A 20,066-nucleotide genomic window follows, 5' to 3' on the forward strand; every position below is an offset into this window, starting at 1 on the left:
GGCGTGCGAGGAAAGGGAGAAAAGAGGCGGTGGCCAAGAAATTTCATTCAGTGCTGCCTTTTCCGTTTCTATTTTTGTCTGTGTAAATATATGAAAGTAATAAAAAGCTTCCAGCTTTTGCAACAAAAAAAAAAAAAAAAATTATGGTGACACCGTCTAAACTTTATGTTTCTCAAAACACATCCTGTTGATTTTAAAAAAAATTCATACCGGCTCTTCAAGCTTCCCAGTTATTTGAAACTGATCCTCCAACTCTTCAATTAGCGAACAGCATTGGCCTGTCGTCACAGGTCATCAAAATATCTTCACCATCTTCAAGTGTGGATGAAAGGATTTGAGTGCTTTAAAATCTATGCAATAAGTAATTCTTAATTATGAATCATATATTAAAGATGCTTTGAGATCTATATATGTGGATGAATGAAGAAGTTTGAAGTATTTTAAGATCTATGAGAGTGGTGATCTTTAACTATGAACCATGTACTAAGTATAGTTTGACAGATAAATGAAGAAGCTTTGATTGCTCTAAGATTTGTGCAATGGATGATTTTTAACTATGGGCTATATATTAAGAATAATTTGAGATCTATATTGATGAATGAATGGAGTTTTGAATGCTTTGAGAGCATGTAACAGATGATCCTTTACTATGGATGATGTATAAAGAATGTTTTGATATCTATGCTTGGCAGATGAATGAATAGCTTTTTAATACTTTGATATCTATAAAATAGATAATCCTTAACTATGAATTATATACTAAGGAAATTTTGAAATTTATGTGGATGGATAAATAAAAGGATTTGAAGTGCTTTGAGATCAATACAATAGGTGATCCTTAACTATGGATCATATACTAAGAGTGATTTGGGATGTATCCTAGGAGTTCACCTCACAAACAATTAATATAGACGGTATTTTAGTTATAATATAAATGGCATTTTAGTTATAATATACTTCTATACTAATATATGATGATTATGCGATATAATTCTATTGATAGAGCTGTATTTGAAATGATATGGAAATTTGAAGGCTCGGTTTGAAAATTTTAAAGTTGGAAGGGTGGCTCTAAAAAAATGTCTAACATTTGAGTGGAGGGAGGTCACGGTAATTATCCTAAAGTAAAAGGTCTCTCTTTTTTTTTGGATAAAAAAAAAAAGAAAGTTGGAGGGGGCAATCTAACACGTCTATCTCCTCTGGGGATGACTATAAAGCTCCAACCTCCACTAGAGAATATTCAATTTGAGATCGAATTTGTGTGAATAGACGGCATCTTCCCCACCATATGGGCGAATCCAATGGCCGAAACTCGAATCCGCCGAAACTCGAATCCGGATCACTTCGTTAAAAGTAAAAGCCCGTTCCGCTGGATTGCCAAAAAGCTTCTCTTTAGCGGCCTTCAAAGAAAGAGTGGAGCAAGATTTAGTACCTTGACCAAATACTTTTAGCTGGCACCAAGGTCTACATGCCCTCAAGGTAGCACCATCATTTTTTGATATAAAGGTAGCACCTTCAAGATATGCTACTCTCATGTATTGCATTCATTAGAAAATGCCTGCAAGATATGCCATATATTTGTCATATCAACTGTTAATTAGCTTTATAAATTTCGATGAACGGGTGTCAATAGTTGAAACCAACACATACTTAGTTTGGGCAGTATCATGTAACTATATATTTAAATCACATATTCACATATAAACTTCTCCCTTGTTGTTGGTCCATATACTATCCTTACCGATTACTTATCAATCTATTTTCTTTTGTATTAATACAAGATGGCAATTGAACCATTTATTGTTGTGGACTCTGTATAATGGTGCATTACCATACTAGAAATTAATTAGAAGACGTCTACACCACAGTTTTCAACAGTTTGTTATCATGTATATTATCTAATGACTACTAGGTGCAAACTGTTCAACCAAGTGCTCAATCTAAATTGCTTTTGCCTCTACTATTTAGAGCTTGTGCTTAGCTTAAAGTCATTAATTGGTTTCCCTTAAATTTAGTTCTGAGTTGGGTGCGAATTAAATGGCTTGGACCTAGTATTTTGAACTACTCTTAGTAGAAATCTCCAAACCTAATGAAGTTGGGTCTAGTTTTGGGGCGCATGTATGGTATGGTTAGATTAATGGGTCTTATTTTAGTTGTGCACAACATATTGCCAAAATTACAAGGCAAAATTAGGTTGGAAGGGTATAACTAATATAAGATTATCGAATCCTAACGGCAAGCTAATTGACAAATAAAAAAGCTAAACTTGATAAACAAATAATATTACGTCCGAATCCTGCCTTACCAAGAAAGTTGAATCCTGCAAATGTTAGATTTTTTTTTCATTTTCAGTAATAAAAATATGCAACTATTTAATTACAAGATGGTAGAATCCATACCTAATATCGTAATCAAGGGCTCATGGCTCGACATATGAGATATTATTCATTTTGACCTACGGCCTATAGTCTGAGAGCTATATAGGTCGTTTTTGGGTCTCACGATTTTACCTCTTAAAAGGAAGTGGAAAGGATGATCTCTTCCTATATAAGCTAGATTTCTCATTGACTCTAACCAATGTGGGACTAATGATGCCCTTTCTTCTACACCATAATATAGCCCCCTCAATCAAAGAAGAATCTATGTACTCCATAGACCATATCTGTGTCGGAGGTTATATGGGTTATTTTTGGGTCTCACGGTTTTGTCCCTTAAAAAATACCTCACATGGGAAGAATAGTCTTTTTTTATATAAGCTAGATTTCTCTTTAACTGCAAACAATATGGAACTAATGATGCCCTTTCTTCTATACCACAACATCTAGCATCTAATATGATACAAACAAAAAGAGGCATAAGGAAAACTATTCTATTATGTCCAAGAAATCAAGATCCTTTTTCAAAAGGTAGTTGCACATTCCAACTTTAATAACCCACTCTTTACGGTCACCATACCACTGGAGAGGATTTAAATCCTTGTCCAATTCAAGTTTTGGTTCTTGATTCTATGGATAAACTAATAATTTGCAACCACCAGATTGGAGCTAGGGTATCTTCAAGTTGTGAATTGAACTGCAATGGTAGCTCAGTAGATTTGGAGTTCCATATTATGATAGTATTGGACCTTCCCCTGATCAGTAGTCATTAGGATATTTTCATCACTTGGAACCTCTCCCAGAAGCTGACTCATATTCTTATTGGTAAGATTTAAGGTTTTGGATATAATATTTCTTCAAATATGAAATGTTAGATGTGCAGGTTCACTCTTTCTCAAAATAAATCAAAATGAAAAATATCTTCAAGTTCACTGAATATGCCACTGATGAATATTGTGAATGTTGCTTGGTTATCTATGTACCTGTTGGGGAATACCGACCGACCCCACCCATGCCGACTCATCGTCGGGCCGACCGACCGATGGATGCCGTTACCGACCGACCGACGGCTATCGACCGACCGACCGACGACTATCGACCGACCATACGTCGGTCGGGCAAACCTTATCCACTCTCCCAACCGACAGCGCTATGGAGCCCGATGTCCGACTCCTGCAACGCGCTCGACTGACTGTCGGAGGGGCCCAAATCTTCACCCGACGTCCCTCAGCTAGCCACCGACCTACGGTCGGTCGGCTCCTCCAATCACCGTACTACTGCCAGGGACTGTCAGTCCTAACAACGGCATGCGGCACTGCCGTCTAGGGGCATTATCCCGCCTAGGGCATGGTCAACTCTAGCGACTTGACAGCCCCACGGTGATTTGACATCTTTATGGTGACCCTGACAGTCTACAGTGAGTTGACAATTCTTCAATTGTCCGCGCCATTAATGACGGCGCCATACCATGCTCCACTATATATATCGGGGAAGGCAACAGTGCTAGAGGTCCCTTCAAAACTTTTGGACTTGCCCCCTCTCTCTCTTTCCCTCTCTCGTTGAGCTCCTTGTTTTCTTTTCACTGTTGCCTAGTCTCCTCTCTGACTTGACCGTCGAAGGGTCCCCGTCGGAGCCACCTCCGGTCAGTGCGGATTTTCTTTTGCAGGCGCTCGTTCCCGACGATCAGGCGACGAGGAAATTGGCTGCAACAGATTGGCGCGCCAGGTAGGGGAAGAGCAACGCTCATAGTGACAAGTTAGTGCTTCATCGACAGCACCAGGGATCGCAACCCCCATAGAATTCTAGATGACAAAGACAAGAGCTCAGCGATCGAGGGTCACCAGATCGGCGAGGCACTCTTCCCGTGGGGAAGAGGCCTCTCCTCCACCCTCCGCGGTGGAACCCAGCTCTCCGCGTCCCGCAGTGACCATGGAGGCACAGATCGCGGCAATAGTTCGACAGATGATCGTGCTGACAGATGCGGTCAAAAGCCTTCAGCAACAACCGATCCAGCTGCCGCCTTCACCGAGCGAGCAACCGACGGCACGTCCGATACCCTCCAGGAGCAGCCGCCGACGCCCGCACCGATCGCCGTCGCCTTCTTCGGAGCCCCTGTCACGCCACTCCCACCGAGAGGAGGAGGAGCGCCCACGGCGTGATGCCCGTCGGTCTCGACGTCCTTCCCCTTCCCAGCTGGAACGAGCAAGGAAGGAGAAGCGACCGCGAACGCCGTCCGCCTCTCTCTCGGACTCCTCTGGAGACTCCACTCCTGGGGTCTCTCAGCACCGACGGATCGACGACTACGAACGCAGGTTCGATGAGATCGACCGTCGGCTTGCCCAGTTGCAGGTGGACGGGCAGAAGTCCTCGAACGACATTGACTTTTAGACTGTCCAACCTCTCTCCCGACTCATCCTTGACGAATCGATCCCCAGTCGGTTCAAGATGCCGCACGTGGAGCCTTACGACGGCTCCACCGACCCAATCGACCACCTGGAGAGCTACAGAGCTCTCATGACGATCCAAGGGGCAACCGACGCTCTTCTTTGCATCGGCTTCCCCGCCACGCTACGCAAAGCTGCCAGGGCCTGGTACTTCGATCTTTGATCGAAAAGTATCCACTCCTTCGGACAGCTTGAGCACTCCTTCGTGGCCCACTTCAGCACCAGCCGAAAGCCGTCCCGAACATCGGACAGCCTTTTCTCTCTTAAACAAGAGGAAAATGAGATGCTCCGACACTTCGTGGCGTGATTCAATACGGCCACGCTCGAGGTTCGGGACCTCAATGAGGACATGGCCATCTCGGCTATGAAGCGCGGGCTGAGGGCATCCCGGTTCACCTACTCCCTGGACAAAACCCTCTCCCGAACGTACGCTGAGCTGCTGGAGCGCGCATACAAGTACATGCACGCAGACGAGGGAGCTTCTGATCGGCATCTGGCCGAGCCCAAAGGCCCGAAGGAGAAGCGGAGGAAGGGTTGGGAACCTACTGTGCCTAGCAGGCCCCCGACCGACAATCGGGTCTCACCCCCACGACGGGACCAGAGGTCGCCTCGACGGTGGAGCCCGAGGCCGACACGCCCCAGGTACGATTTCTACACTCCCCTCTCTGCTCCTCGTGCGCAGATTTTGATGGAGATCGAAGGGAAAGAGTATCTGCGACGGCCTCCGCCTTTGAAGGCAAAGGGCCTCGATCGGTGGAGATACTGCTGATTCCATCGGGGCCACGGTCATAATACCGACCAATGCATTCAACTTAAGGATGAAATCGAAGCTCTCATCCGCCGAGGGTATCTCGATAAATTTCGGAGGAACCCGCCGACTCAACCAGTTGCCGACCGACGACCCCAGCGGACTGAAGAAGCGACGACTAATCAGCCAACGGTCAGGGTCATCAATATGATTTTCAAACGACTGGACCCGGGGACGTCTGCTGGAGGGGAGTCAACGAAGAGGCTGCACCCGGACGATGTAATTACCTTTACGGAAGAAGACGTTCGGAGCATCCAAACTCCCCACGATGACGCTGTTGTTGTCTCGGCAACAATAGCGAACTATGATGTAAAAAGAATTTTTGTAGATAATGAAAGTTCAACGAACGTTTTGTTTTACTTGACCTTCTCCCGGATGCGACTATCAACCGACCGACTCAAGAGGGTCCCTGCGCCCTTGATAGGCTTCGCTGGGGACGCCGTCACGATGGAAGGAGAAGTTACCCTGCCCGTGACGGTCGGCACCGAACCACGACAAAGCACGGTCCACTTGACTTTTGCGGTCGTCCAAGTACCTTCGGCCTACAACGCCATACTTGGAAGACCCGGACTAAATGCCATCAAGGCGATTGTCTCGACATACCATCTCCTGGTTCGGTTCTCAACCAAAAATGGAGTCGGGGAGATGCACGGAGACCAACAGCTCGCTCGCCGATGCTTCCAGATCTCCACTCAAAGCGACGAGTTGAAGGGCTCCCTGACGATCGATAAACTAGACCAATGGGAGGAAGAAGAACGGGGTTCACCGGCCGAACAGCTCGTTCCAATCTCGATAGCGGAGAATCCCGACCGAAAGGTATGGGTGGGTCTCAACTACCCGACCCCGAACGACGACGGTTGGCAGAGCTGCTGAAGGCCAACGCCGACATATTTGCTTGGTTGACGGCAGATATGTCGGGCATCCCCCCGAAAATAATAACGCACCGACTCAATATCGACCCGACGATGAGGCCGGTGAGGCAGAAGAAAAGGTCTTTTGCTCCTGAAAGACAGAAGGCCATCGATGAAGAAGTGGACAAGCTACTCGAGGTGGGCTTCATCAGAGAAACCGCATATCCCGATTGGCTCGTCAATGTTGTCATGGTGAAGAAAGCCAATGAAAAGTGGAGAATTTGCATCGACTACATCGACTTGAATCGGACCTGTCCGAAGGATAGCTTTTCACTCTCAAAGATCGACCAACTGGTGGATCCGACGTCCGATTATCGACTGCTCAGCTTCATGGATGGCTTCACTGGGTACAATCAGATCCAGATGGTGCCCGAGGATGAGGAGCACACTGCCTTCATGACCCCCAAGGGCCTCTACTGCTACAGGGTGATGCCCTTCGGGTTGAAGAACGCTGGAGCTACCTACCAACGACTTGTCAATAAGGTCTTCAAAGACCAGATCGGGCGTAATATGGAAGTATACATGGATGACATGCTGGTAAAGAGTGCGCAGACCGCAGATCATGTTCGAGACCTCGAAGAAGCTTTTCGCACTCTACGACAACATCGAATAAAGCTGAATCCGACTAAGTGTGCTTTTGAAGTGACCTCAAAAAAGTTTCTCGGGTTCCTCATTTCTCAGCGTGGAATTGAGGCTAACCCTGAGAAAATAAAAGCAATCATCGACATGCGCCACCCAAACACCAAGAAGGAGGTCCAGCAGCTGAATGGGAAAATCATTGCCCTCAGCCGATTCATCTCTTGGTCAGCCGAAAGATGAGTCCCGTTCTTCAAAACCCTGAGGCAGGCGAAGGGCTTCTCTTGGTCAGACGAGTGCCAACGGGCCTTCGAGGATCTGAAGAGGTACCTGGCTTCTCCGCCGTTGCTTGTGAAGCTGGAGGTCGGGGAGACATTGTATCTCTATTTGGCCACTTCCCCCGAGGCGGTCAGTTCGGTGCTCATCAGAGAAAATGAGAGCCGAACCCATCAACCTATCTACTATACCAGCAAAGTGCTCCGCGGTGCTGAAACTCGATATTCGGAGATAGAAAAGATGATTTTCGCCCTGACCGTCTCCGCACAGCGACTCCGCCCATACTTCCAGGTGCATGCCATCGTGGTTCTCACCAACCAGCCCTTGAGGGCGATATTGCGCCGACCTGACACATCGGGATGACTGGCAAAGTGGGCGATGAAGCTCAGCGAGTTCGACATACAGTACCGACCGCAACCTGCCTTAAAGACTCAGGTCCTGGCCGACTTCATCGCAGAATGCCCGACGGCCGACCAAGGGTTGGAAGATGTGGACCCCGGACGAGACGTGGTCTCCGAGCCTGACCCGGTCTCCACCTGGGTACTGCACATCGACGGAGCTTCGAACGCTCAAGGGAGCGGGGCTGGGTTCCTGCTCACCAACTCGGATGGGATAGTCACCGAGTACGCCCTCCGATTCGACTTCAAAGCCTCCAATAACCAAGCCGAGTATGAAGCGCTCCTCGCCGGCTTGAGGATGGTAAGGAAACTTGGGATCGATAGCCTCAGGACATTCTCCGATTCTCAGCTAATCGTGGGGCAGGTCAAAGGCGAATTCGAGGCACGAGATCCAGCCATGGCAAAATATCTCCAAAAAGTGAAGGATCTCGTGACGCGCCTCAGATATTTTGAAATCTCCCACATCCTCAGGTCGGAGAATGCCCGGGCTGACGCACTCTCCAGGCTGGCGACCTCGGCTTTTGACTCTTTGGGCCGGACGTTCGTGGAGAATCTCGAGCAGCCGAGTATCGACAAGGTCGAGGAGGTGCTACAACTGACAGCCGAACCAAGCTGGATGGATCCGATTGTTTGGTACCTGACCGATGGGATCAGCCCTGAAGATCCCGCGGAGGCCAGACGGCTCTGATGGTCGGCCTCCCAATATGTGATCATGGATGGCCGACTCTACAAAAGGTCGTTCTCCCTTCCCTTGCTCAGGTGCTTGGGACCGACCGACGTGGATTACGCACTCAGAGAAGTGCACGAAGGGATCTGCGGGAGTCACTTGGGGGGCAAATCCTTAGCCTACAAGGTCCTACGGCAGAGTTACTACTGGCCCATCATGAAGAAGGACACGGCTGAGTTGGTCCGAAAGTGCGAACCATGCCAGAAGTACGCCAACGTACAACACCGACCAGCCAGCCAAATCACTCCTATTGTCGCCCCATGACCCTTTACTCAGTGGGGGGTCGACATTCTCGGTCCCTTCCCTCCGGCATCGGGCCAAAGGAAGTTTATAGTCGTTGCTATCGACTACTTCACCAAGTGGGTGGAGGCCGAGCCCCTGGCGCAGATTACCAAGCGCAAGATGGAGGACTTCATTCAGAAGTCCATCATCTTCAGGTTCGGATTGCCGCATACCATTATCACCGACAATGGGCAATAATTCGACAACCAGGATTTCAGAGACTTCTGTGCGAGGTTTCACATCACGCACCGACTGACTTCAATCGGACACCCACAGTCCAATGGCGAAGTCGAGGTGACCAACCGAACCATACTACACGGGCTCAAAACCCGATTGAATGAAGCCAAAGGCCTCTGGGTCGATGAGCTGAGCTCCGTTATGTGGGCTTACCGAACGACCCCCCGCGTTCCGATCGGAGAGTCGCCTTTCAGTTTGGCCTATGGGATGGAGGCGATGATACCGCTCGAGATTGGACTGCCATCTACCAGAGTCGAGCAGTATCAAGAGCCGAACAACTCTGACTGCCAGAGGGCCGACCTAGACCTCCTCTCTGAACTATGAAACGAGGCTCAACTTCGCATGGCTTCATACCGACAGAGGGTAGCCCGATATTACAACGCCAAGGTCAGACCAAAGCTCTTCAGGCCTGGGGACCTAGTCCTAAGAAAGACAGAGGTCTCGAAGCCTCTAGACCAAGGGAAGCTAGCTCCGAACTGGGAAGGGCCCTACATGGTAGCAGACACCTACGGGCCAAGGGCTTACCGACTGGAAACTCTGGAAGGAAAACCCATTCCCCGGACCTGAAATGCTGACAACCTGAAGTTGTATCACCAATGAACTTTGTACCTGTTCATTCAGAATACAAATCCAGTTTCAAATTTTGGAGTTTTAACTCTTCGACTGATGATCGGCGCTCGCCAAGAAGGATGAGTCCCGACGTCCCAACTCGAAATTAATGTCCGCATGAAACTGACGGCCCGATTGCCGATGATGTATCGGACGCTCACAAAGGGCCGAACCGTCCATAACAACGGGAGTTAACACTCCTACGGTCGAAGTTTCGGGCCAAACGGTCGGCTGACTTGCCGACTGAGCCCCGACCAAAGAAAGGCAAAACGTCTGCGCGACCGCCGTCGCGACTTATCGACCGAGCTACGATCGATCGAAGGATATTCGACTTGCCACCGTCTATCACACGACGCGACCACTGTCGCGTTCATGACTCATCGATCGAGCTACAGCCGGTCGGAAGATATTCGGCTTACCACCGTATATCATGCGGCGCAGCATAAGTACCCGACACAAGGGTATTAGGATCCGACTTATCGTCGCTTCCCCGATCGAATGCGCCGGACGACGTCCGACTGAATGCGTCGGAAGAGATCCGACTGCCAAGTCTTATCCGGTGGTCGGTCGCCTTTTGACTCAATGAATACGCCCGACTTACAATCGGGCGAAGGATGCCTGACTTAAGCCCTCGACCATCGGAAGGCCGATCCAAAGTTGGGACTTGCTCTACCTTCATGACGACATGCATCACCGAGCGTCCTAACTGATCTATTGGGCTAGCGACTTATGTGTTCAAACGCATTCCACAACACATGAAAAGAGAAAGACATGCGGAGGAAAAAAGTTCAAGTCCAAAACTTTGATTTCATTGAGGATCAGGACAAGTTTACAAACTGGGCAGAAGCCCGACTACAAGTATGATAAGCCGAAGCAAAAAGAAAAAGCAAAAACTGACTAGTCCTCAGAGTCGGCCTCTTCCATTGGATGACGGCCGGAGACGGTCGGCGAACCCGCTCGGGCTTCAACAGTCGGGGCCGCTTGATCTTCGGTGGCTTGCTCTGCGTCTTCTTTGGCTTCCGCCCTGATGGTGAGGCCTTTCGACGTTGGGTCGGCCGTCTCCTCCGCAGCTGGGGCCTTCGACTCCGACAGAACAACGCTGCTGAGATCAAGCTCCGGATATAGGCTTCGAACAGCTTCCCGAGCATCCTCGTACCCCATCCGGTACGAGAGGAAGCCGCTCTCCAGAAGTTCTTCCCGGAACTCTTTTGAGTCTCGAAAGTCTTCCACGGCCCGACCCATGGCCTCCTTCGCCGACTCAGCTTCTGCCTTCGTGATGTCTGCGTTAGCCTGGGTGATGGATAGACCTTCTTCGGCCTTAGTGAGATTTCCGAGGCTTACTCGGAGTTGCTCGCGTTCGGCCTTCAGCTCCTCGTCGAAGCTGTCCCGCTCATGCCGAAATCGACGGACGGTCCGGGACTTCTTCTTCGCATCATCCCGGGTCGACTGCAGCTCCGACTCCGATGTCGCCAAGGCGCCCGTGAGTCGGGAGACCTCCTTCATGAGTCGGGAGACCTCCCCCTCAAGTCGGCCCTCCCGATCGACCGACTGTTGCAGCTGGTCGACCAGAATGACCTTGTCGGCTTCAACGACCGCGACCTTGTCTCTCCAGGCCGTGCGCATATCACCGAACTTTCGATATCCGACCTCTAGCTCGGATATGTTGTAGACCAGCTGCACAAGACAAAACTGACTGTTAAGGGACCGAACTTACGGAAACTACATTGAAAACGAAGAAGAGAAAAATTTATCCGGATCATCATCGGATAGAATGAAGATAGCATGTCGAAGACACGCTGGTTCTTCATCGCCTCGATGTCGGCGGGGAGAAGGAGCGCCTGGCACAGCCTCCTGGCCAAGTCGTGATTGGCCAAGCCCGACGCACCTTTGGGGAGTGAGAAGTCGGTCGACCCTCCACCACCGGCCGACCTTCCTTCATCGCCCGACGTCATGGGGGCCTTCCCTCGGCCGGACATCCAGGCCCTGACATCGGAGAAGGATGGTAGGCTTGAGCCTGACCGAGTATCGACCGAGGGTGCGGCAGCAGCGGGCGCGGGTCGCTCGGGCTCGTGCGCCTCCTCCCGATCCTCCTCTACCGGCTGAGCTGCCGGTGCGCCGTCGACCGACTCATCGGCCGCCCTTCTCTCGGGCGAGGCTGCGCCCTTACCCGACGGTCCCTTAGACGGGACTTCGACGAGCACTGTCGGCGCCGACAGTGCGATGACGGGCTCCGCCCCTGACCCAGTCGGCTCGCTCGGTGAAGCTACGTGGGGCCTCTTGGGAGGCCGCGACGGCTCGGCCCCTTGCGCCGGCCTCTTTCGAACGACATACTGGCGTACATCGGCTGCCGTCAGTCTCGACCTCGGCGGCATATCTGCAAACGACGACAGGCGGTCAGCGCCATAAAGAAAAGACGAAAAGAAAAAGGGGAAGGAAAATGAAAAACCGACCTAAGCGAGGGACCGGGCTAAGGCCGGCGTCGTACAGGGCTTGCTTAGTGACGAGCTCCCTCTGCTTCGGCACCGAGATGTCTTTCAGCCGGTGGAAGTCTTTCCGATCTTCGGCTTCCACCCGACTGTTCTCGTTCGGTTCGGTTCGGAGATTCCCCCAACGGGCAGGGAACCCCCAAGGAGTGGAAGAAGATGCGAAAAAGAACTGATTTTTCCATCCGTGAATAGACGACGGAAGATCAGTGATGAAAGAAAGTCCCTTCCGAGGATTGAAGTACCACCACCCTCGAACTTTAGGGTGGGGTCGGAGGACAAAGAAGGCTCGAAAGAGGGAGATCCGAGGGTCAGTCGGCAAAAGCCGACACAAAAGAGCAAAACTGACTATTAGCCTAATTAAGTTCGGCGCGAGTTGCACCGGGCACAGCCCGTAATAGTCAAGCACGTTTCGGACGAACTCCGGGATCGGGAAGCGAAGGTCGGCCCGGAGGTCCTCAACGTAGATCCACTCCTTTTCGCCCGACGCTGCTGCCCAAACAAGGACATTGGCCAGTGCGCCATCCGACTCAAGAGTGGAGGGGGGCAACTGTTGGGGAATACCGACCGACTCCACCCATGCCGACTCATCGTCCGACCGACCGACCAACGGGTGCCGTTACCGACCGACCAACGGCTATCGACCGACCGACCGATGGCTATCGACAGATCGTACGTCGGTCGGGCAGACCTTATCCACTCTCCCAACCGACAGCGCTATGGAGCCCGATGCCCGACTCCTGCAATGCGCCCGACTGACTGTCGGAGGGGCCCAAATCTTCACCCGACGTCCCTCAGCTAGCCACCGACCTACGGTCGGTCGGCTCCTCCAATCACCGTACTACTGCCAGGGACTGTCAGTCCTAACAATGGCATGCGGCACTGCCGCCTAGGGGCATTATCCCGTCTAGGACATGGTCAACCCTAGCGATTTGACACTTTTACGGCGACCTTGACAGTCTACAGTGAGTTGACAATTCTTCAATTGTCCGCGTCATTAATGACGGCGCCATACCATGCTCCACTATATATATCGGGGAAGGCAACAGTGCTAGAGGTCCCTTCGAAACTCTTGGACTTGCCCCCTCTCTCTCTTTCTCTCTCTCGTTGAGCTCCTTGTTTTCTTTTCACTGTTGCCTAGTCTCCTCTCTAACTTGACCGTCGGAGGGTTCCCGCCGGAGCCACCTCCGGTCAGTGCGGACTTTCTTTTGCAGGCACTCATTCCCGGCGATCAGGCGATGAGGGGATTGGTCGCAACAGTACCTATAAAATAAATTGGAGAAAGAATGCCTCTCTACCAAAAATCACCAAAACAAGAAAACACAATCCCAAAAGATCAGTTCTTCCGTGCACTCTATTAAATGTAAATCTTAATTATTGATAGTGCCTTTTAATTTGACAAAAAGACAGGATCTTTTCTCTTTTTTCTATTTTATATTTTAATCACTCTCTGGGAATGGGATTCATATTCACATAATCATGGACATCTCATTGTACCATCAAACTTGAAGGAAGTTAATTTGTTTTTCTTCTATATAGGTTTTTAACTTTGGGGTAGGAGGTTTTTTTGTGTAATATTTGTGTGCAGGACAATTCAATTGAAAAGCATAAGTTAATAGAAGGATTGGCCCATGTGTATTGAAAGCCACCTAAAATCCACTGCCTATCTGAATTGGGATTATCCCACTCTCTAACACCTAGTTCTTGTCAACTAATACAAGGGTTCGGCAGAGTTTTATGCATCGATGATAGGTACTAGGAGTGGCAATACTCTCAATAGACATCAACTTATCACTAAATTAATTGCTGATCTAATTTATAAGAAAGATGAATCCTTAATTACTTCTGCTGCATTAGTTTCCGAAGTCCTTTTAGTTCCTCATTTGTTCTCTATATTTTTTTCAGAAAAGTTATTTGATAATTTGTCTATGGTGTGCAGGCACTGGATGGTGTCATGCATTTGAGTCCAAAAGAATCTGATATGGTAGCATATCCACTCAAGGGAAGAGATTCAGGGGTAGAGGAAGAATGGTTGCACTTTGCTTCATGCCTGCAGATTCTCCAAGGCCCAAAATCTAGGGTATGATTTTTGTGACATCGGGTTATATTGTTCAGCAAACAAGAAGTTTCTTTCTGAAAGAAATTTATGGAATTTTATAGTGACACCTTCTTAATTTTAGATGCATCCCACATATACCCCCTCAACTTTAAAAATTTTAAACTGATCCTTCAAGTTTCTAAACTGTTTCAAAGTGGTCCTTCAGCTTCCCAACCGACTGATAACAGTGAGTAATTTTTAACTATAGGCCATATACTATAAATATTTTGAGATCCATATAAGAGAACAAATAAAGGAAGTCAGAGTGCTTTAAGATCTATTAGATGGGTGACTCTTAATCATGGGCCCTATACGATGAGTGCTTTGAGATCTGTGCACACGGATAAATGAAGAGGTTCCAAGTGCTTTGACCTTTGCATAGCATATGATCTTTAACTATGGTTCATATACTCCAAATGCTTTAAGATCCCTATAGGTAGATGAATGAGGGGGTTTCAAATGCTTTGAGAGCTGTGCAATGGATGACCCTTAACTATGGGCCATATAGTAATTATGTTTTAAGACTTGTATAGTTGGATGAACGAAGGAGTTCAAAGTGCTTTGAGGTATATATCATAGCTGATTCTTAACTATAACCCATATACCAAGGATGCTTTTAGATCCCTGCTTTGAAATCTATTTTGTACGAAAGACTTTGAAGACACCACCTTGTTCTATATATATATATACATATATATGTTGACTTTTTAAGATTAAGAGATTGCCTTACAATACATCCAAAGTTGAGAGATGTTACTATAATTTTCTCAAAATTTTAATTATTTAAACACTCTTATATATATAAATGGTTTTCTAACTGCAGCCTATAACATGGCACTATGTGAGAAGGAAACTGACGTAAAAATGCATCAAACTCTGCTCATTGCATTGGGAAATGGAAGCTCGAGCATTTCCCTAACACAAACTGTTGCTTCTGGAATTAAAAAGAAAAAAGAAAAAGGCTCTCCAAGATAGATAGGATGGCCATGCCTTTTTGCCTTTTCTTTTAATTGTATTCATCGATTGATTTATTTTTGTACAAGAGCGGTGTATATGAGACTCTCCTTGTGAGGGACACATTGAAATAGACATTTGATGTAGATGGAATCTCTTTTTGTTAGCCTGTCCACATCGTTGATAGAAACTGGAACTTTGTTCCAAATTCCTCAGGCTCAAACGCTAGAAAAAGAGGCAAGAGCAAATGGTGATAGATGGAGAAGTGCAGGAAAAGGTTGTTCTGTGGCCATCAAAAGTAATTGATAGATCGAACTAAATAATGATGGGATTAACAGACTGTTCAGCTTGGTAGAGATATGTAATATCTGAAGTTTTGTGCTGCTGCAAGACAAATGCAACATTACATGCGGTACCAAGCAATGATGTATGATAGACACTGGAATGATATCATCTCAGTGCACTAAATCAAATGAATGCGAGCATTCCAGTTTCAGTGCAAATAATTCTTTTTTTTTCTTCTTCTTCTGTTTTTTCCTTTTCTTTTTTTTTTCTTTTAGGCATTAAGGAAATGAAATGGCGAAGTATAGATATATCAGACAAAAGGTTATGCAGGATTTGTCACTCTCTAGTTTGTCCTCTCGCCGACAACCTGCATCGAATCAGGTACTGGCTGACAATGATATGTTTTTAATCAGTGATACAGCCTCAACATGGTACACAACACATCCACAGCCATGCCAGTTCTTCTACTATTACATACAATTCAAGGTTAAAATCCATAATGGCAGAACCACAATCAACCCCCTATATATTGGGAGGCTAAGATCAAACAACCTTTGCAAAATTTCTTGCTAATTTGTCCCAGCCTCTAATAATTCAGGTCTTCTTTTCCCCACATTTTGGTTGGGGGTTGGGGGGGGTGGCTGGGGAGGGAAGAAATCAGCATAATGTGGGAATAAAAATCCCATAGGGGCATGGCATCTCTATTTTTAATTTTCCTCACCATGATAACACCAATGGCATACTTTCTCAAGGAAGCAAGGATACAAATCAGAATATTAACAGGCATTAACAGACCTGAGAATTACATAGAACCACCCCCTCAAATTAGACAAACCAAATTTCTGGTACAAGCCCTTCTGCACTAAAACAATAAATGAAGGGCTGAGTTAAAGTTGGCAAACCAATCAATCCAACTCACCAGACAATATCAGTTACCATGAAATAATGTACAAAACAAAATCTATGTCACAAGTCAAAGTCAACACTTCACACACAAAGCCGGATTTTATTGTTGCAACAATCATATTTGCTGCCATTGCTTCATCAGGTTAAATCAGACATCCTCCTTCTGTGTTGATGTGGAGTAACTCTAAAGTTGGGCTGAGAAGTAGAGACTTTTTTGTTCCGTGGTAAGTTGGGTGGCTTTAAATCTGTGCTATTCTGGCTAGCATTATCTGGATTGCAAGAAAATAATGAATGTCTGCACTTGGAAATGTTGGCTTCACATGTTACTTGTTTACTCTTTGAGCTTCGAGAATTTGCTAGGAGATAAGGGCCTGAATAGCTTAGGAACTGGGATCCAAGGAAATTCGCCGAGCTTTTGTTTCCAAATCTCATTGCTCTTAATTTGCTATTTACTTCCCCGGCTGCACTTTGCCTCTGACGGCTGCAAGCCGTAGAAGCCATGAAATGAGGAACTGAAGTATGACATGTTTTGCCGATGACTTTCTTTGTGGTTTGGGGGCTTCCTACAATTTCTATCTGATCTAATATTAGAGGGCTTCTTGGTGATCCCTTCTGATCATCATTAAGAAAAAGCTTGTTATTCTCTTGAACCATGTTCTCAACTCTTTCTATCTGGCTCCTTACTTTATGGAGCTCTTCTTCAGTATCATGTATCTGCTGCTCAAGTTCAGCAATAGACTTTTCCTTCTGTTTCTTCGCATCCTGAATGAGTTCAGGAATTATCAAAAAAGTCTCTATGACTTCGTAGATACTTCTCTCATGGAACCGTAGATGAAATTTATTAAGCAGTGCATTGAGTGAAAGTAGGAAGAAGAATACCTCTGAAACATTGGCCTCTATAGCTCTCACTCTTTTTGCAAAGCTCAAAGAACATATTGTCTCCGCTACATCATCTTCGCTAGCACTGATGTGCACGATCATCAAAACCTTTGAACCATCACCTGCAAAATTAAAAGAAAAAGGATTATATCACATAAACCTCTTTGAAAGGTATATCACATAAAATTTAGTCAGAGTAATATTAGGTAGTTCTTTGTTTACCCAGAGAGTCACTAAGAATCTGAGTGAGCTTGCTGTTCCTGTAAACATATCAGCAGAAAACACATTTGGTGATATGAAATCGAAATCATGGCACATGAAACTCATAAACAAATTATTATCTAGTACTTGCCTGTAGGGTATGTGATTTCGCTTCCTTTTCAGAGCAGCAATAACATCACCAAGGGCTGATAGAGAGAGATTAATAGCCTTCCCTTCATCTAGCGTTTGTCCAGTGGCACCAGTTTTTAGCAAGCGCTCACTTCCTCCTAGGTCCACCAGCCAAAGCTTGCTTACCACTTTATCACCTTCCACCTTATCTCCAGATCGGCATATGGTAATTCTAGTCAAGCTACACGTGAAAAACTAAAAGAAATAAAATAATTACTGATCAAATTAGCTTGAACAAAGAAATCAAAGGTCTGAAGCAGCTCGACAACCCACCAATGTGATCTGCTTGAGGCCTCATTGACATTAGTCCAGCAAGTAGCACGAGCACGCCTCCCCCTGGCATACCATCGGTTCGCATGTTTGAGGTCAGGTACCATCACATCTGTGAGTCCCTCAACTTCAACAGTGCCATTACTACCAGTTAAAATGCTGAGGCTACTGCTCCAGACCAATTATGCAAGATTCAGCAATATGCTGGATTAGTTTTAATCAGATTGCAGTACAAGATGGATCAATGGAAAAGCCACATTGGGAAACAATAGAAAGATAAAAGGCAACTGAGCAAAAAGCATGATGTTCTATTCTTCTTGTTTTGTAATTTATGTACAGAATTGCAGAAGAAAGCCTAGAACTGTGCAACAAGGTTTTCATTTTTGCAAATCTACTGCTGAAAGTGAAGAAATTTTACCATTTGGGGATGGAATTCATGGTTCTAGCTGAAGGGTGCCTTTGGGACAAGAGGTCCCCGAGACTACCCATGTAGACCTCTAGCATACTCATCGACAAGCTAAAGGATGTCGATTTGTCTTTTGAAACTTGGCGAAATAGCTCTTCGATGGCTCGAGGCACAATTCCCTGTCGGTCATTAGTCCCTTCCTAAAGAATTACACCTCCATTCATCAGTACCACTTGACAAAGGAGACATATATATATACCTGAATCTGAAACATGGAACAAACTAGATCTCCTACTCAGCAACACTAACCATGGTATATGTCTTTCCAGTTCCAGTCTGACCATAGGCAAGAATGCACACATTATGGCCATCCAGCGCAGATCTAAGGATTGGCTCCACCTCTAGAAACACATCCTCTAAAAAATATCAAGCAGGGGAAAATTTCACTTGGTGAAAAAAAAAAATTAAATACCAACATCTACAAAGCAGACCAAGTAGACCAAAGATCTTACCTTGTGTTGAATCCTGAGGGAATACCTTATCGACATTGAATTCTTTCCTGGTTCCTACCGATCTGACCGTGATCTTCTCCAGTCCGGTGGATATGGGCGACATTATCTTTTTGTTATCCATCGAAAGACCGTTTCGAATTCGGCAAAACACTCTGATGCTTCCTGCAATACCAAACCAAGTTCAGACAATAGTCCACTGCTAGATGCAAATCTAGATCCGCCATTACCTTTTATGTCCAGTATCTTATCAAGCGCTTCTCGCCGTTTCACATCCAAAGACCTCTGCTTTGCTCTCAATGCCGAAATTTCTGCTGCAAAAATGAAACAATTCTGAGCATTAGGCTACACATTCAAAATTAGATGGATAATTGGCAGTGACAAGGGAATGCATGCACCCTTGAGAAAAATACTGTCTTGGAAGCTCGAGATCGCCGGCACCGACACTTCGTTGTCATGCTCGGGGACGACGTTAACATCGGTATAAACCATTGAGGGAGTAGAAGGCACCTCCCCTGATTCAGATGCAGCCACTATGCCATCAGACAGATCCAAATGCAAATTTCCAATCCCTCTCAGGGGCTCTTCCATGGGTTCCATTCAAGAGAATCCTTGGATAATTTATAGATAAAAGAGTCTTCTTGGCTTCAGTCCTCTCCTCCTTCAACCTTTCTACCAACTAAAATATTGAACTGAAAATTTGTAAAACAATTAGAACTGAGCAAACCAGCTGATATATTATTAACATTAAAGCAACTGCAAAATTCAAGAGATTCTATGCATGAATACCTTGTTATACTTGCATCATTACAAGCCGAAAGTTGAAGCTAAAGCTAAAGAGATTGCGGCGAGCATCTGCTACTTAGCTTTCCTCTGACAAAAGTTTTGAAGGGAGCTTTTGTGGTCACCAGCTCTTTCTTCACAAATACAAGCTGGAGTTTTAGATCATGCAACATGGGTGGTGGGAGAAAAAAAGGGACAAAGAGATAGAAGGCACTACTGCCTTGGACAACCAAAATAAGAGCTCAAACTTCTGAGCCAGCATTGAAGAATTCATGCCAGAAAACAAGGAGAGATCTGATGAGTACTATAAAAGAGTGGGAGACAAGACCAGATTTCAAAATCTTAATTCTGAGAGGTTTTTCTTTACCTTTCCCGAGAAACTAAAAAGATCAACAAAGCCTAGATAAAAGGAATACAAAATGGCAAAGAAGTGGGTACATGATAAGGATCTGATGGAACC

At 46.5% G+C, this 20,066-nt stretch overlaps 1 protein-coding gene across 2 annotated transcripts; it reads right to left on the minus strand.

Moving 5' to 3' along the window:
* Positions 1 to 16,265: 16,265 nt before the first annotated feature.
* LOC105032110 (kinesin-like protein KIN-14O) lies at positions 16,266 to 20,066 on the minus strand. Of its 2 annotated transcripts, none has more exons than XM_010906464.4 (11): positions 19,613 to 20,066; positions 19,222 to 19,515; positions 19,054 to 19,134; positions 18,827 to 18,988; positions 18,624 to 18,730; positions 18,327 to 18,514; positions 17,912 to 18,076; positions 17,601 to 17,819; positions 17,471 to 17,508; positions 17,249 to 17,370; positions 16,266 to 17,131 (listed from the first exon to the last, which is right to left on the minus strand). In XM_010906464.4, the coding sequence occupies exons 2-11, from the start codon at positions 19,421 to 19,423 to the stop codon at positions 16,508 to 16,510; spliced, it is 1,908 nt and encodes a 635-aa protein (XP_010904766.1). In that variant the 5' UTR covers positions 19,424 to 19,515; positions 19,613 to 20,066; the 3' UTR covers positions 16,266 to 16,507. The 2 variants fall into 2 exon arrangements, with proteins under 2 accessions (XP_010904766.1, XP_010904765.1); XM_010906463.4 differs by having other exon boundaries at positions 19,054 to 19,137; positions 19,613 to 20,065.

Source organism: Elaeis guineensis, chromosome 1, assembly GCF_000442705.2.
Source record: "Elaeis guineensis isolate ETL-2024a chromosome 1, EG11, whole genome shotgun sequence".
NCBI classification, from domain to species: domain Eukaryota; kingdom Viridiplantae; phylum Streptophyta; class Magnoliopsida; order Arecales; family Arecaceae; genus Elaeis; species Elaeis guineensis.